The 22,226-nt window shown below is 43.8% G+C and overlaps 2 protein-coding genes across 2 annotated transcripts in view; both read right to left on the reverse strand.

Annotated features, from left to right (window-relative positions):
* LOC143981520 (pregnancy-specific beta-1-glycoprotein 2-like) overlaps nt 1–22,226 on the reverse strand; it is a 545,541-nt gene that overhangs the window by 162,424 nt on the left and 360,891 nt on the right. The gene's annotated exons all lie outside the window — the stretch shown is intronic.
* LOC143984198 (cell adhesion molecule CEACAM1-like) overlaps nt 10,178–22,226 on the reverse strand; it is a 42,182-nt gene continuing 30,133 nt past the window's right edge. The window contains exons 5-6 of the mRNA XM_077484491.1: nt 21,352–21,579; nt 10,178–12,587 (exon numbers count right to left, since the gene is read on the reverse strand). Coding sequence (XP_077340617.1) covers nt 12,382–12,587; nt 21,352–21,579 — 434 coding nt within the window. The 3' untranslated portion in view covers nt 10,178–12,381. The remainder of the gene's footprint in view (nt 12,588–21,351; nt 21,580–22,226) is intronic.

Consider the following 22,226-nt stretch of genomic DNA (forward strand, 5'->3'; position numbering starts at 1 on the left):
TAAAGTGAAACAATAAAAGTGTAATATTCCTTTCAATTTCATACCTGGGGGGTGTCTATAGTATGCCTGTGAAGGGGCGCATGTTTCCTGTGCTTAGAACTGTCCCTGCACAAAGTGTCATTTCTGCAGGAAAAAAAGTCATTTAAAATCACTTGCGGTTATAATGAATTGTCGGCTCCCCGTAATACAGAGAACACTCATTGAAAGTCATTGATAAAAAAAAGAAAAAAGCATGGGGTTCCCCCAAATTCAATTACCAGGCCCTTCAGGTCTGGTATGGATATTAAGGGGAGCTCCATGCCAAATAAAAAAAAAAAAAAAAAGACGTGGGGTTCCCCCTAAAAATTCATACAAGACCCTTTATCCGAGCACGTAACCTGGCAGGCCGCAGGAAAAGATGGGAGACGAGAGAGCGCCCCCCCCCTCCTGAACCATACCAGGCCACATGCCCTCAACATTGGGAAGATGCTTTGGGGGTCTGTGACCCCTCAAAGCACCTCTTCCCCATGTTGATGAGGACAAGGGCCTCATCCCCACAACCATGGCCGGTGGTTGTGGGGGTCTGCGTGTGGGGGGCTTATCAGAATCTGGAAGCCCCCTTTAACAAGGGGACCCCCAGATTCCTCCCCGTTTGAAATGGTAAGGGGGTACAAAATGTAATGGAAATTTGTAGGTTCTGTATATAATTGTATTCTATTTTATATGTATTGCACAATGCACTCACTGTGCACACAGCACTAATAATGTTTTCAGTACATGTTTTGCATTCTTTCGAGTTCTGATTAGAATAAGCCTGCCTATGTAACGCCCCTTGTTACCATAAACGTACAATTGTAATATTAATGTGATACCTACGTAATCATGTGTATAAAAGCCTTCAAATGCGTCATAATAAAGGAGAACGGCTATTTGGAAAGATGCTGAGCGTATCTTTTGTGTCTGTTCCCTACTGCAGTAGTTATTAATTTGGAACCACTAATCAATATGAGGATAGGAGTTGCCTATCATCGAAATATCCATTTCAGGTGGCGAAGCCAGCCCAGCAGGGGTTATCAGGTGACCCTGAGTATCCGAAACGAGGAGCTTGAGACGATCTGGGAATTTCTGATAATCAGCCGGCTGAGGTAAGCCTTTTGCTTACATTTGAGTTATCAGACTTCCTTGATCGGTAAGGCATTTTCGGGACAAAGGGTACCTATTTTACTCCCCTTAATCGAACTGTATTGATTAGTGGTTATATGTTATGTTGTCACTGTCTACTGTCCATCAGAGTGTTATAGAGAAAGAGAAGAATAGTGCTGTTCACAGAGTATATGTAGTACATCTGCTAGATGAAGTAGTTTAGAGGCAAAAGGGTATAGGCACACGTAGAGAAGACTGGCCAGTCATTATGGGCATTAAATTAAGTAAGGGAATGATGGGTAAGAGACCCTCAAAAATGCCCAGCGCAAGAGGAGCGCTATATATGAACCGAAGGTGCGGTTCCGCCTATACTGAGCCCCTAGATTAATGGTTGAAGTGGACAGGGATCCACAATGGGTAACTGGGTTACCACCAAAGTCCACGGGGACAAAGAATCATGCAGAGTATACAACTAGAGAAACAGCTATTTATGTGAGCAGGATGGATCAAGAGTGACATTAACACTAGACAGAAAGGGACTTTTTGATGTTAAGTTGTGGGATGAATTTGGGGTCAGGCACTACAACTAGTAAAGTCAAGAAACAGTAATGAGAGTTAAAACAGAATCCTTTATATGTTGTCAGAGAGGGAAGATGAGATGAGCACTATGGCTGCCCGTCTGATCATAGAAGGTACAGTATGTGAAGTATGGAATTACAATACATTGGATGTAAAGGATATCAGAACAAAATAAAGAAAGCAGAAATTTAAGCAAGGAAGTATTAAAAAGCGTTAAAAGAAAGTGAGAGAATGATATGCATATGTTGTGTACAAATGGGAATAATGTAAGCAATTTTAGAGATATACTTGTGTATGTTTGTGAACGCTGGAACCTTTAGTTCTATCGCTTGTGTAATGTACGCAGATGTGGCCCCCTCTTTTGTGCTCTCCTGGAAGAATGTAGCTGGGATGAGAGTTGGTGATAAGCTGGGAGGACACCATGCCAATTTCAGTTTTTTAGACAAAACATTTATAACAAAATGTGCCGGGTTAACGAATCTAATGATAAACAATGTGATCACAATTATTTTTGAATCTGTTTTCCAAACATGGTAAAATGAAGGTTACAAATTAACAGTGTCTTACACAAATTTAATATCCTGTGATAGTGGAAACAGTGCATAAAAAAAAAAAAAGAGAGAAATTGAGTAAAATGAAGTAATATGTCCCCCTTTAAGGACATTTATCTGTGCATATATATTAGTGTGTGATATTGAAATTATCATATGAGTATTAATTTCTAATATGAGTTTAACAATTTTATTAATAAATATAGATATATTGAAAGTGGTTTAGACAACCTTTGGTTGGAAATGAAATCCAGGTTAATGGGGAAATTGGTAAAAATGGAATTAGTTTAGATTAAGATAACAATTTTGAAATTTTACATTTATTGAGTGGAAAGAAAAAAAAGATTAAGATGAGGTTGTTAATTTGAATACAGCTGCAATAATGTTTAACAAAGCCAAGATGGGTGGGATGCATAAGAAAGTTTTTCTACAGAAATGAAATCTTAAAGTCTGATAATAACTTGATATGCGGTCCATAATGTGAGAGTAAAAATAACATTTAAATATAACAGACCCATCACATCAAGTCCACACACCCTGTTAGGATAGCTGCTGCCTGCAGCCAGTTGGTTTATAGTTTTTGATGGCCAAGTGGTTTCTGGTCCGTCATACATATTGTTGGTCCTTTTGTTTTTATGTATTTTTATTTTTGAAATCCAAAGCAGAATGTGTGGATTGTGAAATGATGTGTCCCTTTTCCTTATAATGCAGTGGGTATAAGTAGAAGAATATTTTGGATTTATGGACATCTCTGCAGCACTGCAGGGTATTCTTATCATTTATTATAATATTGCCAGGAAAAAGTTGTCTTTTTGAAACATGAAACTTGAGTTCTTACACAACAGCATGATAGAAAACAAGCCATTGTTATATTTATGCAAGCTGGACCCCGTAATGAAGGGTTCACTCCGATGTATCAGAGCTGTAGCTTTATGCAAAGTTGCTATTAGACAAAGTTACAGATATTATTTTGGTTGAATATTTCATTTTTAATGGTCCGATATTCTGCACAGCAAATATATAGCTAAGTGTTTGTCTAATGAAAGGTTCAAAATATGAATTTGTTTTGTGTGTTTATGTACAAATCTAACAATGAAAAATGTGTACATTTGAATCCAGCCACCTTATTGCCTCTATTGGAGGAGGCTGGAGACAAAGAAAAAACACATGTGTTACATTGATGACGTGGGAATCAGCTGCTGTGAGCCCAGCGCAGGACACACTCCCTGAAGACCCGAGTATTTACTTCTTTGTAGTGTTATTCCTGGTTTTATACCGAGAATGAAGTTTATCACCCAGAAGGATACTCTGTATTCAGAGTCATTGGATCCTTTTTCCCCAGCTCAAGAAGCAGAGCTTCATGTTTTAGAAAAGCCTGTGAGCTATAAAAAGAGTATATATTTATATAAGATAGTCAAGATATAGAGAGCTTTTGGTTCCATTTGAAGGGCCAGAAGTTTGTTTTTACTTCGGCAGGTAAACCAATCAAGCACGCCAAGTTAATTTGATTGGCTGTTTTCAGCCTTCCAGGTTCTTGCTGAGGTAGCCATACTAACAGTAAAACTCACATATGGAAGCAGACCAGGCGACTCTAAGGATGCTGCATTTACAGCCCCGGACACTTGCTGGGTCTGTGGAACTCACAGATTCCACCCTAGTTTTGACTCAGTATAGCTGGGATTAATAATTCAACTTTAAGGACCCCAGAACGAGAAGCACAAGTGGTTCACAAAGGGCAACTTCTTACAAAACAAGACTTTGGAAAAGGTGATCATTTATGTTTGCCAGACACTCTTTTCCCTTCAGCTTGACACATGGACCGTGTCATCAGTCACAAGTAGTTATGGCTGCCTTAGTAAATGAGCGTGGGATAGAGCCAGGGTTCAACACAGTTGTTTTTATAACATATCACTTCTTGTTTTACCTGTTACCAAAGGTGTTACCAAAAGCTAAACATCTCTTCCAGAGATAACGAAAAGATATATCCAGATGCCCGAGTCAGGATCTTATGAGAATGTATTTTGTTTGTATGGACATGTTTTATGGATGTCCAGTGGCAAATGCTACTGCAAAGGCCACAGTAAAAAAGTGTTATCAGAAGTAGTTTGTAAGTACAGAGTGCAGAATCTACAGAGAGTAACAGAGGAAATCATTTTTATAGGAGAGTCCTTACTAGAAGTTTTCAGGTTTTATTTTTACACCCCCTACTGTCTACAATGTAGCGGACAAAGCAGAGTAAGAAACTAGAAAACTTTTGCCTGAATGTTTTATTATATTTTATCAAGCCCATAGGGGGATGTTGGACTCTCTCCCTATGGGATTTGGGTTGGGAGTGTGTTGCTCACTTGCTTATATTTTGTCTCAGCAGCTAAAGTCCTCCATTCGGATCTCCCAGAGAATGTTGCTGATTTTTTAAGGTTTTTGACAAACTCATTTATGTGTTTTCTCCCGAATTCCAGATCCTAAAAGTTTGGAAGGATCTAAAACTAAAGCCAGGTGACTGGTGGATTGTTAAGAGACATTTATATATATAAGGAAATGTTTGGAGACTCAATACAGCATCTTTTTCATGTACAGTTTTGCAAAACTTGAAGGGAAAGTCACCTGGATCCACACCAGACACTGCAATATGACTAAATGAAAGAAATCTCTGTGTTTGATTTGTTTCCCTCTTGTGATCACAGTCTAGGATACTTTTTGATTCAATTACTTTAATTGTAAGGCCGCGTACACACGGGCGGACTGTTCGCCCAACCTTGTTCGGCAAACAGTTTCATCAAACAGTCCGCTCAAAATTTGCATGAGCGGACTTGCCCACACACGAGCGGACTGTTTGACGAACAAGGTTGGGCAAACAGTTCGCTCAACTTTTGAAATGAACGGACTCGCCCACGTAAGGCGGAGGCAAATCCGCCCATTTCGAGCGCGTGTACAGGTAGGCGGGGCCCGCGAAGGAGACGTCGCGGGCTCCGCCGCCTGGAATGGGCTTAAAGGGGAACCCCAACGCCGAAAAAAATCGGCGTGGGGGTTCCCCCCAAGTCCACACCAGACCCTTGTCCGAGCACGCTACCCGGCCGGCCAGGAAAGGGGGGCGAGCGAGCGCACCCCCCCTCCTGAGCCGTACCAGGCCGCGTGCCCTCAACATGGGGGGTGCCTTGGGGAAGGGGGGGCCACGCGGCCCCCCCACCCCAAAGCACCTTGTCCCCATGTTGATGAGGACAAGGGCCTCTTCCCGACAACCCTGGCCGTTGGTTGTCGGGGTCTGCGGGCGGGGGGCTTATCGGAATCCGGGAGCCCCCTTTAAGAAGGGGGCCCCCGGATACCGGCCCCCCACCCTATGTGAATGAGTATGGGGTACAATGTACCCCTACCCATTCACCTGTGAAATAAAGTACAAAAAAAAAACACAACACATAGAAAAAGTATTTTATTGCACAGCTCCGGGGGTCTTCCGTCTTCGGGGGTCTTCTCGCCGGACTCCTCCGCTATCTGTGTGTAGCTCTTTTGCTAGCGGAGGAGTCCGGCTTTCTTCCTCCCCGCCGCCGGCCTCTTCTCCCGACTTCGGGGGTCTTGTCCCCCTCTTCGGATCTTCTGCCGGGCCACCGCGCCTGGTCCGGTGGCCCGGTCTTCTGTCGCCGTCTTCCGTTCTTCTGTCGCCGCCTTCGGTTCTTCTGCCGGGCCACCGCGCCTTCTTGTAGCTCTTTTACAGGCGGTGGCCCGGTCTTCTGTCGCCGCCGCCGCCTTCCGTTCTTGTTCTTCTTCTTGTTCTTCTTCTTCTCCTGGAGATGTTGACTCGACGATCTCTCCGGCCGGAATGCCAGAGCCGCGCTGTGCGGTCACTTATATAGTGACAATGGGGCGGTGTCACATGGTATATGTCACATGGGTTGGTCACATGGTGACCCCGCCCCCTTACGATGTCATAGTCCCCATGTGACATCAACCCATGTGACCAACCCATGTGACATATACCATGTGACACCGCCCCATTGTCACTATATAAGTGGCAGCGGAGCGTGTCCCTGGCATTCCGGCCGGAGAGCTCGTCGAGTCAACATCTCCAGGAGAAGAAGAAGAAGAACAAGAAGAAGAACAAGAACGGAAGGCGGCGGCGGCGACGACGACAGCGGCGACAGAAGACCGGGCCACCGCCTGTAAAAGAGCTACAAGAAGGCGCGGTGGCCCGGCAGAAGAACCGAAGGCGGCGACAGAAGAACGGAAGACGGCGACAGAAGACCGGGCCACCGGACCAGGCGCGGTGGCCCGGCAGAAGAACCGAAGAGGGGGACAAGACCCCCGAAGTCGGGAGAAGAGGCCGGCGGCGGGGAGGAAGAAAGCCGGACTCCTCCGCTAGCAAAAGAGCTACACACACATAGCGGAGGAGTCCGGCGAGAAGACCCCCGAAGACGGAAGACCCCCGGAGCTGTGCAATAAAATATTTTTTCTCTGTGTTGTGTTTTTTATTGTACTTTAGTTCACAGGTGAATGGGTAGGGGTACATTGTACCCCATACTCATTCACATAGGGTGGGGGGCCGGTATCCGGGGGCCCCCTTCTTAAAGGGCGCTCCCGGATTCCGATAAGCCCCCCGCCCGCAGACCCCGACAACCAACGGCCAGGGTTGTCGGGAAGAGGCCCTTGTCCTCATCAACATGGGGACAAGGTGCTTTGGGGTGGGGGGGCCGCGCGGCCCCCCCTTCCCCAAGGCACCCCCCATGTTGAGGGCACGCGGCCTGGTACGGCTCAGGAGGGGGGGCGCGCTCGCTCGCCCCCCTTTCCTGGCCGGCCGGGTAGCGTGCTCGGACAAGGGTCTGGTGTGGACTTGGGGGGAACCCCCACGCCGATTTTTTTCGGCGTTGGGGTTCCCCTTTAAGCCCATTCCAGGCGGCGGAGCCCGCGACGTCTCCTTCGCGGGCCCCGCCTACCTGTACACGCGCTCGAAATGGGCGGACTTTCCGAGCGGGAACAGTCCGCTCATTTCGAAAGTACAGCGGACAAGCCCACACACGGGCGGACTGTTCGCTCAAACACAGTTTCAGCGGACAGTTTTTCGGAATTTCCGAAAGACTTTGTCCGTCCAACTGTCCGCTGAAACTGTCCGCTGAAAGCCCACACACGAGCGGACTGTCCGCCCAAACACTGTTCAGCGGACAAGGTTGGGCGAACAGTCCGCCCGTGTGTACGCGGCCTAAGGGATACATATATTTGAAAAGTAGTTTAGCCATGTTGAAGTCATATTTGTCTTTTGTACCTCTTCCATTGTATGTAGAATTGTCTGTGTTTACATGTGCTGATAAGTCAGCATACCAGCAATTAAGCTAGAAGGCCATTCTGGCCACAGGAGTGTACAGCCGGTACTCTGTAAATATGTCTTATCAATCATTTGTTTTTCACAGTGAAAAGTCATTTTGTAATGAAAAAAGCTGCTCAGCTATTATTTTCTCCACAATGGAGTTTTTGCCTCTTTGGCCAGGACTACCTCCACCTAATCGTGTGGAGGTTCCAGGTTAAAGGTGATAGCAGGTATGGTTAGTGATCAAAATATTGATCAAAAGAGAGGAGACTGTAATGGAAATTTGTAGGTTCTGTATATAATTGTATTCTATTTTATATGTATTGCACAATGCCCTCACTGTGCACACGGCACTAATAATGTTTTCAGTACATGTTTTGCATTCTTTCGAGTTCTGATTAGAATAAGCCTGCCTATGTAACGCCCCTTGTTACCATAAACGTACAATTGTAATATTAATGTGATACCTACGTAATCATGTGTATAAAAGCCTTCAAATGTGTCATAATAAAGGAGAACGGTTATTTGGAAAGATGCTGAGCGTATCTTTTGTGTCTGTTCCCTACTGCAGTAGTTATTAATTTGGAACCACTAATCAATATGAGGATAGGAGTTGCCTATCATCAAAATATCCATTTCAATACCAATTATTATGGTTATCCTTCACCCTACCTCTAATCATATTCTCTATTTTCATTTCATTCAGATTCTTAAGTCATTTTTCAGGTAATAAGTTTCCAATTAGTTAATAATTTATAATAATCTCTATATGAAATAACGATATGTACTATTCACTTCTTATTTATATATTATATTTTATTTATCTTTTATTGATTTGCACTTGCAATAATGGATTCACCATATATATTCACTTGTTTTTAATCAATTGTATCCCAATACAACCTATCTTTAAGTTTACACACAAAATACCCTCTATGACACACTAGGGGTTAAAAAGCCAAAAAAAACAAGAAAAATCATAATTAAGGAAACTAAAAAGTTATCCAATACAAAAAACAATATATTAAAAACAAGATATTGATAAAAGAATGAACATGTGTGTGTCTATATGTGTATATGTATGTGTACAGATATATGCATGTATATAGAAAGAACCAAAGAATAAATTATAGAACAACCCTACTACTATTTTCTACCTATCCAATTTTATTAATATGTATGATTTATTAATATTTATATATATATATATATAATTATCTTTTATTTTTAATTTAATTGTATTGCTAAGAAAGGGGAAGAAAAAATTATATGTAATTATATCTTAGACATATTGTATGTATGCTGTTGTTGAATGTATTGTAGTTGTCATACTATCCCCCATATGTTTTTTAGTTTAAGTTCAATAAATTTTGATTACAGGGTTAAAAAACCCAGGCCAATTAATTTCAGCTACAAAAGGGCTTTCTGAATAACAGCAGGGTGACCTGAGGAAGGAGGCCGCGGCCTCCGAAACACGTTATCCTGACAACTACCAGTTGGCGTCACCAGAGCTCTCCCTGGGACAAGTGTCAGAGGCGCCTCACAGCCCTCTCCTGACCGGCCGTCTCTTCAGTCGGTGAGCGGCTCACTCGCGGCCTGTCGGCAGCTGCTTGATGAGCCGGTGTCTGTGGAGCCAGCCCATCCATCCAGCGGTCTTTTCATCCACTCTGAAGTACGGATGTGTCCCTCACCTCAGATGGCTTTACCCAAACTCCTCATTGGGACTAAAGAGCTAACCTGCCAGATCAATCCCAGTTGAAAACCATAAAATCGTGGATTCCACAGTTGGAAAAGTGAACATCATCAGCACTCCTGAAAATGGTGGTCAGGATCTCCAGCAGAGAAATCACCATAAACAAACATTTCCCCTGCAAATGGACTATTCATATCTATACAGCATGTAGAGCTTACTGGATGCTCATCAAGGCCAACCCAGGCTATGGATCCCGACACATTTTCTTCCTGTAGGGACTTCCTTGATTGAGGCCACACCCCCTCCGAGGAAGTCCCTATGAAGAGGAAACACATCAGGGATCCACATGCTTTATAGATATGAAAACCCCATTTTCAGGGGCCATGCTTGAGTCCTCTTGATGTACCTGCTGGAGATCCTGACCATCATTTCCAGGCACACTGTTTGGGACAATGGTCCAAAAAATGGGTCAAAATTGTCCTACGTGTCCGCCATAATGTCGCAGTATCGATAAAAATCGCAGATCACCGCCAATTACTAGTAAAATAAAAAATTAATAATACAAAAGCCATAAATCTATTCCCTATTTTGTAGACGCTATAACTTTTGTGCAAATCAATCAATATACAGTTATTGCGTTTTTTTTTTTTTTTTTTTCTACCAAAAATATGTAGAAGAATACGTATCGGCCTAAACTGAGGAAAAAAAAGTTTTTTTTATATTTTTTGGGGGATATTTATTACAGCAAAAAGTAAAAAAAAAAAATTATTTTTTTTCAAAATTGTTGCTTTTTTTTGTTTATAGTGCAAAAAATAAAAACCACAGAGGTGATCAAATACCACCAAAAGAAAGCTCTATTTGTGGGGAAAAATGGACATCAATTTTCTTTGGGAGCGAAGTCCCACGACCGCACAATTGTCAGTTAAAGCGACGCAGTGCCGAATCACAAAAAGTGCTCTGGCCAGGAAGGGGGTAAAATCTTCCGGGGCTGAAGGGGTTAAGGTGCCCACTGTCCGGGGGCACAATAGGGTCATCACTGCCTCCTGGTAGGGAGCTCTAGGTGGACTAAGTGGACCTTAAATAAAATAACCTCAATGTCTAAATCTATATATATAGCAAAAAAAGGATCCCCATATAATGGGACCTTAACGGCTCAAAAAGTATATTAGTCTACAAATAATATAAATGTAATCACATAAAAGTGGAATTAAAATCTTTTTCACATAAGAAATTACATGAGAAAAATATGTAAGTGTACAGTATACTTATACTTATTTGTACATAATAGAGCCTAGTCCAAATCACATAGAACTGACGCGTTTCACAGGCATTTGGCTCCTTCCTCAGGGGGAAGCTCTGTGATCAGTACAAAGTAATACGGAGAGTACCCAGGGAAAAGATAATCCTTCTCACACCCCCAGAGGAGGAGAAGTGGATAATCACCACCTGTGTCCAATTCCACACCCCTAAACAAAAAGGAGGAAGAGGGGAGACAAAGGAGGTGTAGGTCCCCAGACCCGCAGGCCAGTCGATGGGCACTGAGATCACCCCCAACTGAAATATCCAAATTTCATGTCCCCGGATCCAAGCATAACTTAAAGTCATTGTAAACGCTCACTTTTGTTTGTTTTTTAATAACAAACATGTTATACTTCCCTCCTCTATGAGGATGTTTTGCACAGAGCAGCCCGGATCCTCCTCTTCTCGGGTCCCTCTTCTGCTGCTCCTGGCCCTTCCCTCCTTTGAGTGCCCCTCAGCCAGCAGCTTTCTATGGGGGCACCCAAGCCGGGTCAGAGCTCCGTGTATCCATTCAGACATGGAGCCCCGACCTGGCCCCGCCCCTCTCTCCCCTGATTGGCTGACTGACATTGATTGATAGCTGCGGGGGTGTCCAGGGTGGCTGAGGGGATCGTGGACATCGCAGGAGAGAGAAGGGGCTCAGGTAGGTAATTAGGGGGTACAGGGGGTGGGGGGCTACTACACACAGAAGGTTTTTTATCCTAATGTATAGAATGTATTAAGATAAAAAACCTTCTTCCTTTACAACTCCTTTAATGTCAGAGTAGTATAACAGATGAACAAATCTTAGTCCTTAATCCATCGGTCACATTGGAGCGACTTGTCATGTCGCCGGTAATCGCACTGTTCAGATCAGTGCGATGCCGACTTTGTGGCGCTGCATCGCTTTAAAGAAAAGTGATTCCTCCACTACTTTTGGTGATTTTGGGGGTGACTTGCATAGACATCTCTGCATGAAGTTGGACGGATGTCTTCCGAGTCTCACCCCAAGTCACATTGAAATGCAGCTTTGAAATGGTGCGATTTCAGGTGAAGTCACATGATTTCAGAGCCGCGGTCAATGTGAATGAGGGCTAAGGAATGATAAATGACTCCAAGCTTCAAGGGGCCTTGTGATTTGGATGGTCAGGTCAGCTAATGTCGGGTACTAGCTACATCTTGATGTCATCTAGGGCTGGTTGGATAGTCGATGACCTTCTCTAGGTGTCATCAGCTGGTAGAATGTCATTTCTAAAGGCTCGGTGAGCGATTCTGAGGAAAGACTGACGCAACTTTTTATATTTTCCTTCAACCAATCAAAATGACCCAAATTGCTCTTCTGGTTCAGTTATGGTCGGGATTTGAGTTTCCTCTAATTAGCGTCTTGAGAGTCTGAGATTCCTCTTATAGCAGCTTTATCATATTGAAACTGCTGACACCCCACTTCTGGGCTCATCATCATCATCACCCCTTAAGATGTTGTGATGTATCCCCTCCCCCCATATCATGTACAATCAGATGGAACAATACATCTTACAATTCATGGCAACAATTTTTATGGAAATTTCATGTGAAGACAATTTTCCCTGAGCTGAGCTGATCTGACACACGTTGTGATTGGTTGATTCCGTCATGGCTATTACTTACACACACTCTAACACACGACATCTACAATCTCACAGACTAAAGACATTTCAGGTGTATACATCTATATCACTTTATAACTAATTACACTCCAACTATTATTGGTGGTCAATACACAAGGCCATCAGGAGACACAGATATGACCATGTACTGCAAGGTGCTCCTTTCTGTAGATGTGTTTGTGACCTCATACAACTTCCAGGATGAATCTGGTTACATCTTTATGTTCCTTCATTATAGTAAGTTGGTTCCATTTCCATCTCCACCTCCATCGGATCTCTTCTCCTCGTCCTCCTCTCACTCCGACTCTTCTCATTCTTCTCATTCTTCATCTTCCTCAGGTCATTGACCATAAAGATGAGGAGCCCAGTGTAGAGGACAAAGACCGCACCGGATGACAGGAAGTGACCCCAACATGACCGAATTTCTGGGAAATGGAGATAAAATATGGGGACACCATGAAAGAGATATACAGAACCCCAATATAAAATATCAGACACAGTCAGATCATTCAGTAGGACCTGTATCAGGGAAGTCACACTAATTACAATGTGGAGATTCTTCTTCTCTTGATGAAGATGTAGCTGCTCCTAAATCATTCCATACACATGGAGAATAGAAGGAGGTCAGATTATGGTCAGACAATGACAGCGGGCCGGGTGAGGACATGACCATGTGACAGAGTCACCAGCCATCACATCTATAAACATTTCCAAAAGTATATGAACCCCCTATGAGGGGGAAGGGATGGAGATCACGGCTGCTTTATGAAATCTGCTGACCTCATACTGGGATGATTAATGGTCCTGAAATGGAAATAATTACCAGGTGTTGTGTGCTCAGCACCCTACATTCTAATCACCCAATCAGAACAGAGCTCTTCCATCTCCAGTTACAAGGTTTCCCTCTCCTGAGGGCGCCATCCTCTGGTATAGTGTGGGTGATGTCCCCACTAAGCATAAGCTGAGCAGGAACTTAGGTGTGGACGGAATTTCCATAATACATTGCAATCATCTGTCTTGACCTCTGGTGAAGCGCAAGACATTCTATAGTGATGGTTGTAGACAAACTTGCAGCCCACATACTATAAAAGTAAACTGTCCCAGCAGCCCTTCCTCAGTGTATGGGGGGTCAGTGTGGGGGGCAGCTGACAGTATTGCAGGGAGAGAGAGTTGGCAATGTATTGTTCTACTCCAGGTATACAGCCATATATACAGTGCTATGTACAACACTATATCAAGTGCTGTATAGTGTCAGTGATACTTCCCAGTAAATTGCAATTCCTGTGGCTAGAGAGAGTGAAGTGTAAGCTCACCTGCATTTATAAAACATAGCCGGATACTAATATTTATAGGTAAAGTTGAGGCAGGGAATATCCAATTGCCTCTTGGGGGATTAGGAAAGATTTTTTTCCACCGTTGGAGCAAATTGGATCACGCTTTATTGCCTTTTTTGCCTTCCTCTGGATCAGCAGTGAGAATAGGATTGTATATATATTTTGTGGCAGAACGTTGCCCTGCCAGGGTCTAGAAGGAGGATGTGACCCAGAATTCTCAACCAGACGGGTTGAGGGGCTCCAGGGAGTTTGTAACGTGAAGAGGAAACGGGCCTTTCAGTTTCCTCCTTTCTTAAGCCCCATACAAATGACCAGACTTTGTACAAACGTTCCTGTGGATTTTTGGTTACATTACATTTATTGAAGGTACAGCATTTAGCAACTCACATGGTTGATGATTAAGCGGCACATCTAAGTATGGAGACATCCGGGGTAAAGCTGTCCACATAGACCATCCCCCGCACCGCCATCAACATTATCCTTTCCACGCTGTGCTTCATGAAAGCTTCAAGCCTCGCTTTCAGATCGTTCTATTGCAGGGGAGTCTTCCCCGTCACGATTACAGACTGACAGTGGTGAGAGCCGGCGGTGCGGGGGATGGTCTATGTGGACAGCTTAGTATGTCTTCATACTTAGATGTGCCTTATAATAATCAATGTGAGTTGCTAAATGCTGTACCTTCAATAAATGTAACCATATTGCTACACTTAGAGGCGCCTCTCTTCTCTTTTATACTCTGTAGAAGGGATGAGCCCGATATTCGAGTCAAACTAAGTGCAACTCAAACATCGGGTGTTCACCAGTTCGCCGAATAGCGAACAACTTGGGGTGTTTGCGGCAAATTCAATAGTTGCGGAACACCCTGTACAAGTCTATGGGAGAAATCTAAAGTGCTCATTTTAAAGGCTAATATGCAAGTTATTGTCATAAAAAGTGTTTGGGGACCCGGGTCCTGCCCCAGGGGACATGGATCAATACAAAAAAAGATTTAAAAATGTCAGTTTTTTTGGGAGCAGTGATTTTAATAATGCTTAACTGAAATTATAATAAAAATGAAATATTCCATTAAATTTCGTACCTGGGGGGTGTCTATAGTATGCCTGTAAAGGGGAGCATGTTTCCCGTGCTTAGAACAGTCTGACTGTCTAAATGACATTTATAAAGGAAAAAAAGTCATTTAAAACTACTTGCGGCTACAATGAATTGTCGGTCTGCAATACACATGAAAGTCATTGATAAAAACAGCATGGGGATTTCCCCACAGGGGAACCATGAACCAAAATGTTGTAATTTTTTTTTTTTTTTAAATGGCATGGAGTCCCCTAAAAAAATCCATACCAGGGGGTGTGGCTAACCACTGAGCGGAATGGCAGCTTGATTCCACAGCTCCTGCACGAACGGAATAAACGGACTGTTAAAGCACCGATCGAGACACCGAAATGATCTCAGCGGATCTCCACACCTGGGGGAACCCGACGGGAGGGTCTAGGAAACTAAAAGACCTCAAACCGCCTAAGAAACTTACAGAATTCTTCCCCACATCCAATCAACCTGTCATAGACACTATGCTGAAAGAGATGCTGATCTCACTGCACAGCTCCCTTCATCAAGACATCTCATCTATGTTCACTGCCTTTCAAACTGAACTGCTTCACACAGGCCGCAAATTGGGCAGAGTTGAAGCACAAATGGGCGCTATGACTGAGACGGTGAATGACCTAGTTGATGCCTACGATCACACACGCGACGAACAACAATGGCTGAGGGCCAAAATGGCGGACCTTGAGGACCGCTTGAGATGCAATAATGTGAAAATCAGAGGCATACCTGAATCCGTCCTCCCCACAGACCTGAATTCATATGCCCAACAGCTCATCTCCACAATTCTGCCAGACCTACCACAGATCGAAACTATAGTCGATCGCATTCACCGCTTACCAAAACCTCCACACTTATCGCCTGAGGTACCTCGTGACACCTTGATGAGAATCCATTTTTTTCATACTAAAGACATGCTACTTGCTCAATCCAGATGCATGGGTCAACTCCCACCCCCCTATGCGAAGCTCCAACTTTTTGCTGATATCTTACAATATACTCGTCAACAGAGACGTCAACTCCAAACCATCACAAAACCGCTCAACAATCACAGGATCCCTTATCAGTGGGGTTTCCGTACCAAGCTGGTGGTCACCAAAAACGGCACCTGCCACAACATCCACACAGTGGAAGAGGGCATCAAACTGCTCCGCACCTGGGGCATACTCCCTGAGATTGCACCTACTGGCTCGCAGCCATCTGCAACGCTCCCTCCGACTTACAACAATCATCAATGCTCTAACTTGATCCAATGATTACAAGATTAGTGCTGCACCACCTCTACTAGTTATTTGCAACCCGCTCGGTGCCTGCTCGATGCACTTAGTTCACAGACTTCTCCTCCGGTTTTGATCGGCAGTCCTTGATACACTGCTGATTCCTCCCTACCCCCCTCAGATTTCACAACCGGCTGTTTCTCAATCTGTTCATTCTTTGCCTTTAACCATTTCTTTTTTTGCTTTTCTTTTTTGTCTTCCACCCCTTCCTACTCGTTCTTTTGATCTAGCAGGATCATCTATTTCGGAACACTACGAAGGATCATATCCTCGTCCTCTTTACGCAATCCGTGAGATCCAGGACCGTTTCTACCAGGAACTGTAAGTACTGCTCTACTTGCATTTACCACCACTCTCCCTCCACACTATGCCCAAGTTTTTGTCCCTCAATGCGAAGGGCCTAAACCATCCGGCCAAGAGAAAGTCCCTCTGGCGTACGGCTCGGGATTCTCACTGCGATATGCTTTGTGTTCAAGAAATATATTTTAAAAATTCCGCAGAACCTACTTGCTCCCACAGATTATTTCCCCACATCTTCAAGGCCTCTGGTCCAGAAAAAAGAAAAGGGGTGTTGATTGCCATCAAAAACATCTGCTCATTCACCCTCCATGACACCTTACAGGATCCGGAAGGCAGATACCTGGCAATAGCTTGTGACCTAAACAACACCAGATACACTATTGTTACTCTGTATGCTCCAAACAAACGACAAATCGGCTTCCTCTCTAAACTAATGAAGAAAATCAACAGATGTAAACAAGGTTAATTGATAATTTGTGGAGATTTCAATCTGGTACCTGACTGCTCCATAGACTCCTCCTCCCAACCTAAGAGGCTGGCCTCCCCTATGGGTCCCTTCATTTGCTCCCATGATCTTTTTGACGTCTGGAGATGCCACCACTCCACTGAAAGAGACTACTCTTACTTCTCCCCTCGACACAACTCCTACACCCGGATTGACTATTTCCTAGTGGATAAATGGACCTTACCTAAAATCTCCTCCTCTACAATAGATACCATTACGCGGTCGGACCACACACCAGTTACTATTTCCCTAGAAGAGTCATCAGCACGCTCCCGTACCAGACTCTGGAGAGCTGACGCAGCGATCATCGCTTCTCCAACCCACTCCTCCTACATCAGAGACTGTCTAGTCGAATTCTTCAATAATAATGTTGGTACTGTTAAAGACAATACTGTCCTCTGGAATGCCCACAAGGCATTCATTCGCGGTATACTCATACAAATAGGTGCTAGAGAGAGGAGGAAGAGATCACAGCGTCTAAACCTACTCACTTCAGAAATTAACACACTTGAACACCTAAACCAATCCACTCCCTCCCCAACAACTAAAGCTAAATTGGACTCCCTCAGATTGGAGCTCAGATCCCACCTTTTACAGGCGTATGAGAAAGCCCACAATTATTTTAAAGCAACCCTCTATTCTACGGGTAATAAAGCGGGCAAACTTATGGCAAATAGAATCAAGGGCCACTATGCTAAGTCCAAAATTACCCATTTATTTCCCCCCACTTCCAAGCAAAAACTACTTGACCCCCAAAATATTGCAGATGCATTCAGTCACTATTACAATACCCTATATAACTTAAAAGACGATGCTTCTGTTACCCAACCCTCGCTGTCAGACATCCAATCCTTTCTCCAGGAAATCAATCTGCCGAAATTGTCACCAGACCAACTGGCTTCCTTGAATGCCCCTTTCACAGCCTTGGAAGTCGAATTCGTGATCAAAGCCCTCTCATCCAACAAATCACCCGGCCCAGATGGCCTTACTAGCAATTATTATAAACAATTCAGCTCCACTTTGTCTCCCTTCCTAACTTTAGTATGTAACGATGCTGCCGCTTCCTCCTCCCTCCCACAAGAAATGTTACAAGCTTTAATTGTCACTATACTGAAGCCAGGCAAGGAACCAACCCAAGCTCAAAACTTCAGACCAATCTCCCTTTTGAACTTAGACACAAAAATTTACGCCATGTTGATTGCCAACCAATTGTTAGAAGTTATGCCCCTCTTGATCCACCAGGATCAGTCTGGTTTCACCAAGGGTAGGCAGGCGTCTGACGCCACAAGGAGAATTATCAATATAATTCACAAAGCTGAGGCTAACCGAACGCCTTCTCTGCTCCTTTCCTTGGATGCAGAGAAGGCGTTCGATAGGGTCCACTGGCTATATCTCCGAGCCACCCTATCTAAATTTGGATTCCAAGGTCCGATCCTCTCAGCCATTATGGCCCTGTACTCCGCCCCCTCTGCACGGGTATATACCTCTGAAATGCTATCCACACCTTTTTCCATTTCGAATGGCACACGCCAAGGTTGTCCACTATCCCCATTCATTTTCAATCTGGCTATGGAACCCTTGGCGGAACATGCACGTCAAGTTCACTCCATTTCCGTTTTTAAAATTGGGGAAATCGAGCATAAGATAAACTTGTTTACAGACGATGTAATATTGATGGTCACAAAACCCCAATTCTCCCTGGCTTCGATACAACTCCTTTTGCACAGATTTAGTAATGTATCTTACTATAAGGTCAATGAACACAAATCCTACATACTGGACTTAGGTATGGATGCCATCACTAGCAATATCCTACGCAACACGTATCCTTATCCTTGGGCTGATAACGGTGTCCCGTACTTAGGGATTACACTAGCCAAATCCACTAGATCTCTCTTCTCGTTCAACTATACAGAAGCGAAACAAATGCTCCTTTCTGAATCCAACAAACTTACTAAATACGAATTCTCCTGGGCCGGCCGCCTGGCAGCATTAAAAATGATGGTCCTGCCAAGACTCCTCTACATCTTTAGGGTACTCCCCATCCCACTCTCAACCTCATACCTTACATCCCTGCAGTCTATCTTGAACCATTTTGTATGGCAAGGAAAGAAATCTAGATGCAACCTAGCTAAACTTATTAAACACAGATCTAACGGTGGGATGGGATTCACTGATATAAAAGATTACTACTTGGCCACAATTTTATCTCAGATGAAAGATTGGCTGCTACCCTCCCCCACTACGCTTTGGGGATCCATTGAGAATGCAGACACACCAGGCTCGAACCTCCGAGATTGGCTATTTAGCACAACCTCCACTACTACTTTCTTACGATGCTATTCCCCTCCTATTCAAGCTTCCATCAAAGCTTGGAAGATACTGCATCACACCACATGGTCCCAACTCCCGACCAAACAAATTCACATCCCTCTCAATACTCTGAAACATCTCACGCCAGACTTAACTATTCCAATAGAGATTACATCTAAAATGTCCTCTACCCTGGAGCTTCGCTCCGTGTTACAAAACAAATCCTTCCATCAAATTAGCTTAGCTCTCGGAGCCCCCACCAAGGATTTCCTGACGTATCATAGGCTACGAACATGCCTTTTAACACACCCCTCACTAGAAGGAGCCATTCCTGTGAAAATATGGAAATATTTTTTTCTTCTAATTCCCCTAATAAGGGAGTCGCCCTCATTTACTCCACACTGCAGGAGAAACACACGTTTCACAAATTCAAACCCCTCCTAGACTGGGAGTCTGACTTACAACTCCAATTCTAAGACCAACAATGGATTGCTGCAATAAACTCCGTATACAAGGCCACTTCATGCACCACACTCTGGTAACTCTCCCAAAAAACACGTATGAGATGGTATCTGACCCCCCATAGAATTGCCAAATTCCATCAACCCACCTCTCCAAATTGTTGGAGAAACTGCGGTGACTCTGGAACCCTACTCCACATTCTTTGGTCCTGTCCCCTAATTCGCACGCTCTGGGAAGACATTCAAGCCTTGCTCAGGGAACTTTTACATGTTTCTATTGTTCTATCTCCCCAACTAGCCATTCTTAACCTAACGATTTGAAGACCTGATTCCAGCCCATAGACATGTGCTCACTCACGTCCTCTTAGCCACAAAACTCCTCCTGACAAGGAACTGGAAAACAAATACCATCCCACTTAGAGCCGAAGTTATCAATCTAGTCCAAACACACTTTATATATGAAACCACTCTCGCTAGCACTACGACCAAACACTCCTCCGTTAGACACCTTTGGTACCCATGGTCCTCCTGGTACAATGCCAACTGTAAATGTTGATGATTCAACTGTCAATTTTCTGGTGATCTTGCTGCTCCCCCCCTCCTCCCCTCTTTCCCCTTTTTTTTTCCACTCTTCTTTTTACCCTCCCCCTCCCCTAGTTACCCCCTTGGCCTTCTTTATCTACCGTTGTCCGCTAATGACATTCCTTCAAATTCTTGCTTCCTTTGAAGCTGTTTTTCACGATTTGTATTATTAATTGTTATTTAACCACACTTTCAATCCCTGTACATACTGTTTTGGTTAATTGTGACTCATGTCATTCTTTCACATATAGTTTGGGTTACGTACTTGCTATCTATACATTTACTTCTTTGTCACTGTATAATTTGTACACTGTGAAAATTCAATAAAAATTATTTAGAAAAAACAAAACAAAAAAAAACAGACAGCCAGGGGTGCAGGGGGAGATACCGGGTCTTGGACCCCCCCCCCCCCCCCCCCCACAACGGCAGAACAACAAGGCCCAGTCACAAGTGCGACTGCAGCGACCCTTATAGTTCCTGCCGCTGGCTCCCTGTCCCCACCATGGAACTTGATAGGAGAGTATCATGGTGACCACACAGGAAGTGAAAGGAAATCTTCCCAATATGGAGCAATACAGCAATAAATAACTGCCAGAAGTTCTAACTCTTCTTATCTCTGTTATAATAGTTTATAAAAAGTCTTAGCTGGAATTGGGCTACATCTACAAATGTCCTGGTAGATTTTTTTGGGGAAAAATAGAAGGTCTCACAATTATAAATTGTGAGATTATGAAGCAGTTCATTCTGGTGTCCTCCTCACATTATGTATGTGTATGACCTCTTCTACTGAATGTTGGGTCTCTATTTAGGTTTTTTATCTCTGTCCCTCTGCATCAAAACGGTATTTTATATTAAGACTTGTTCTGTGGTGTGGTCAGTGGTGAAGGGTTGGTTGCCAGTGTCCAGGGTTCCCTCCTAGGTTTGGGGGACACAAGTCCAAAACCACTCAAGCTATCCTGCATGAAAGCTATCAAAGCTGACAACAAATCATAGGTGTTGGAGGCATTGCCCACCCCGCAACTGCATGTATGCAATGGGCATGCTGTGGGGCGAGGGATACCTCCACTGCCCTTTATTGGCTGTCAGCTTGGACAGCTTCTCTGTGCCCTCTAAGAATTTTTCACTTGGGGAAACCAACCCAGTGGCCCCATCCATGATACACCTCTGGGTGTGATCTATATGGGAAGGTAAAAGGCTCTGATGGAAGCTGATCATTCTGTTATGTATTTCCTGGATTGTAATCTTTATGTCTGGAATATTTTATCTCTCAGTAAAATCTTTAGTAGTAAATTCAGCCTGGAGACATTTCTCTCACTCACCTGCACAGGAGATGTTGATGGATCTACTTAGATTATTGATCTGATTGGTGACATCACAGCGGAGGGTTCCGGAGACCGGAGGAAGAAGAGTTACCCGGCGGTGTGAGGAGACGGATCTTCCATCCAAACTCCAGGAATAACGCGGATCTGATCCTTTCACTGAACATTCAGCCTCTGCGCTTCCATCCGGGAGACAGGAGGAGGTCACAGTGATGTCAGAGAGGGGGACTGGGGGAGGAGAAATCACATTATGGGAAGATTAGAAAAGCAGAAAAAAAGAAAAGCAGAAATGAATGAAGTATACATAGATCCCAACTGTCCCTGATTTGGAGGGAGTGTCCCTCTGCCCCCCTCATTTGTCCCTCATTTTGGTCTGATTTGTATAATGGTATATAAAATGTATTATTTAAAAAAGTGTTTCCCAGAGATAAACCTTTCATCCAAATGAATTGCTGCATTTGTAAATTTCAAAAGCCAATATAAAGGAATAGTAGTGGTAAAAAAAAAAAAAAAAACACTTGTGGGTTTAACTAATAATTTTTTTGTATAATTCTCCTTTAAGGGGGCGTGGCAGGGGGGTGTCCTATGCCTACATACTTTTGCTAATAGGTGTCCCTCATTCCCATCTCAAAAAGTTGGGAGGTGTGAGTATATATGTACTGTGTATATTTATAAATAACAATCAATATATTGGGCCATTTTGCCAGGAACTATGACTCAAATCCATGACTATGGTATTAAATATGTCTTGTTACTGCTATACTAAAAAAAAAAAAAACACACCTTTTCCCTTAATGACCACACTACACCAATTGGAGTAAATTGACCATAGCAGCCTTCTTATTAACCAGTTCCCGGCCGGCGCATGCCGATGT

The sequence above is a fragment of the Lithobates pipiens genome, unplaced genomic scaffold, assembly GCF_037356315.1.
Source record: "Lithobates pipiens isolate NorthernLeopardFrog02 unplaced genomic scaffold, aLitPip1_a1.2 Scaffold_16, whole genome shotgun sequence".
Taxonomy (NCBI): domain Eukaryota; kingdom Metazoa; phylum Chordata; class Amphibia; order Anura; family Ranidae; genus Lithobates; species Lithobates pipiens.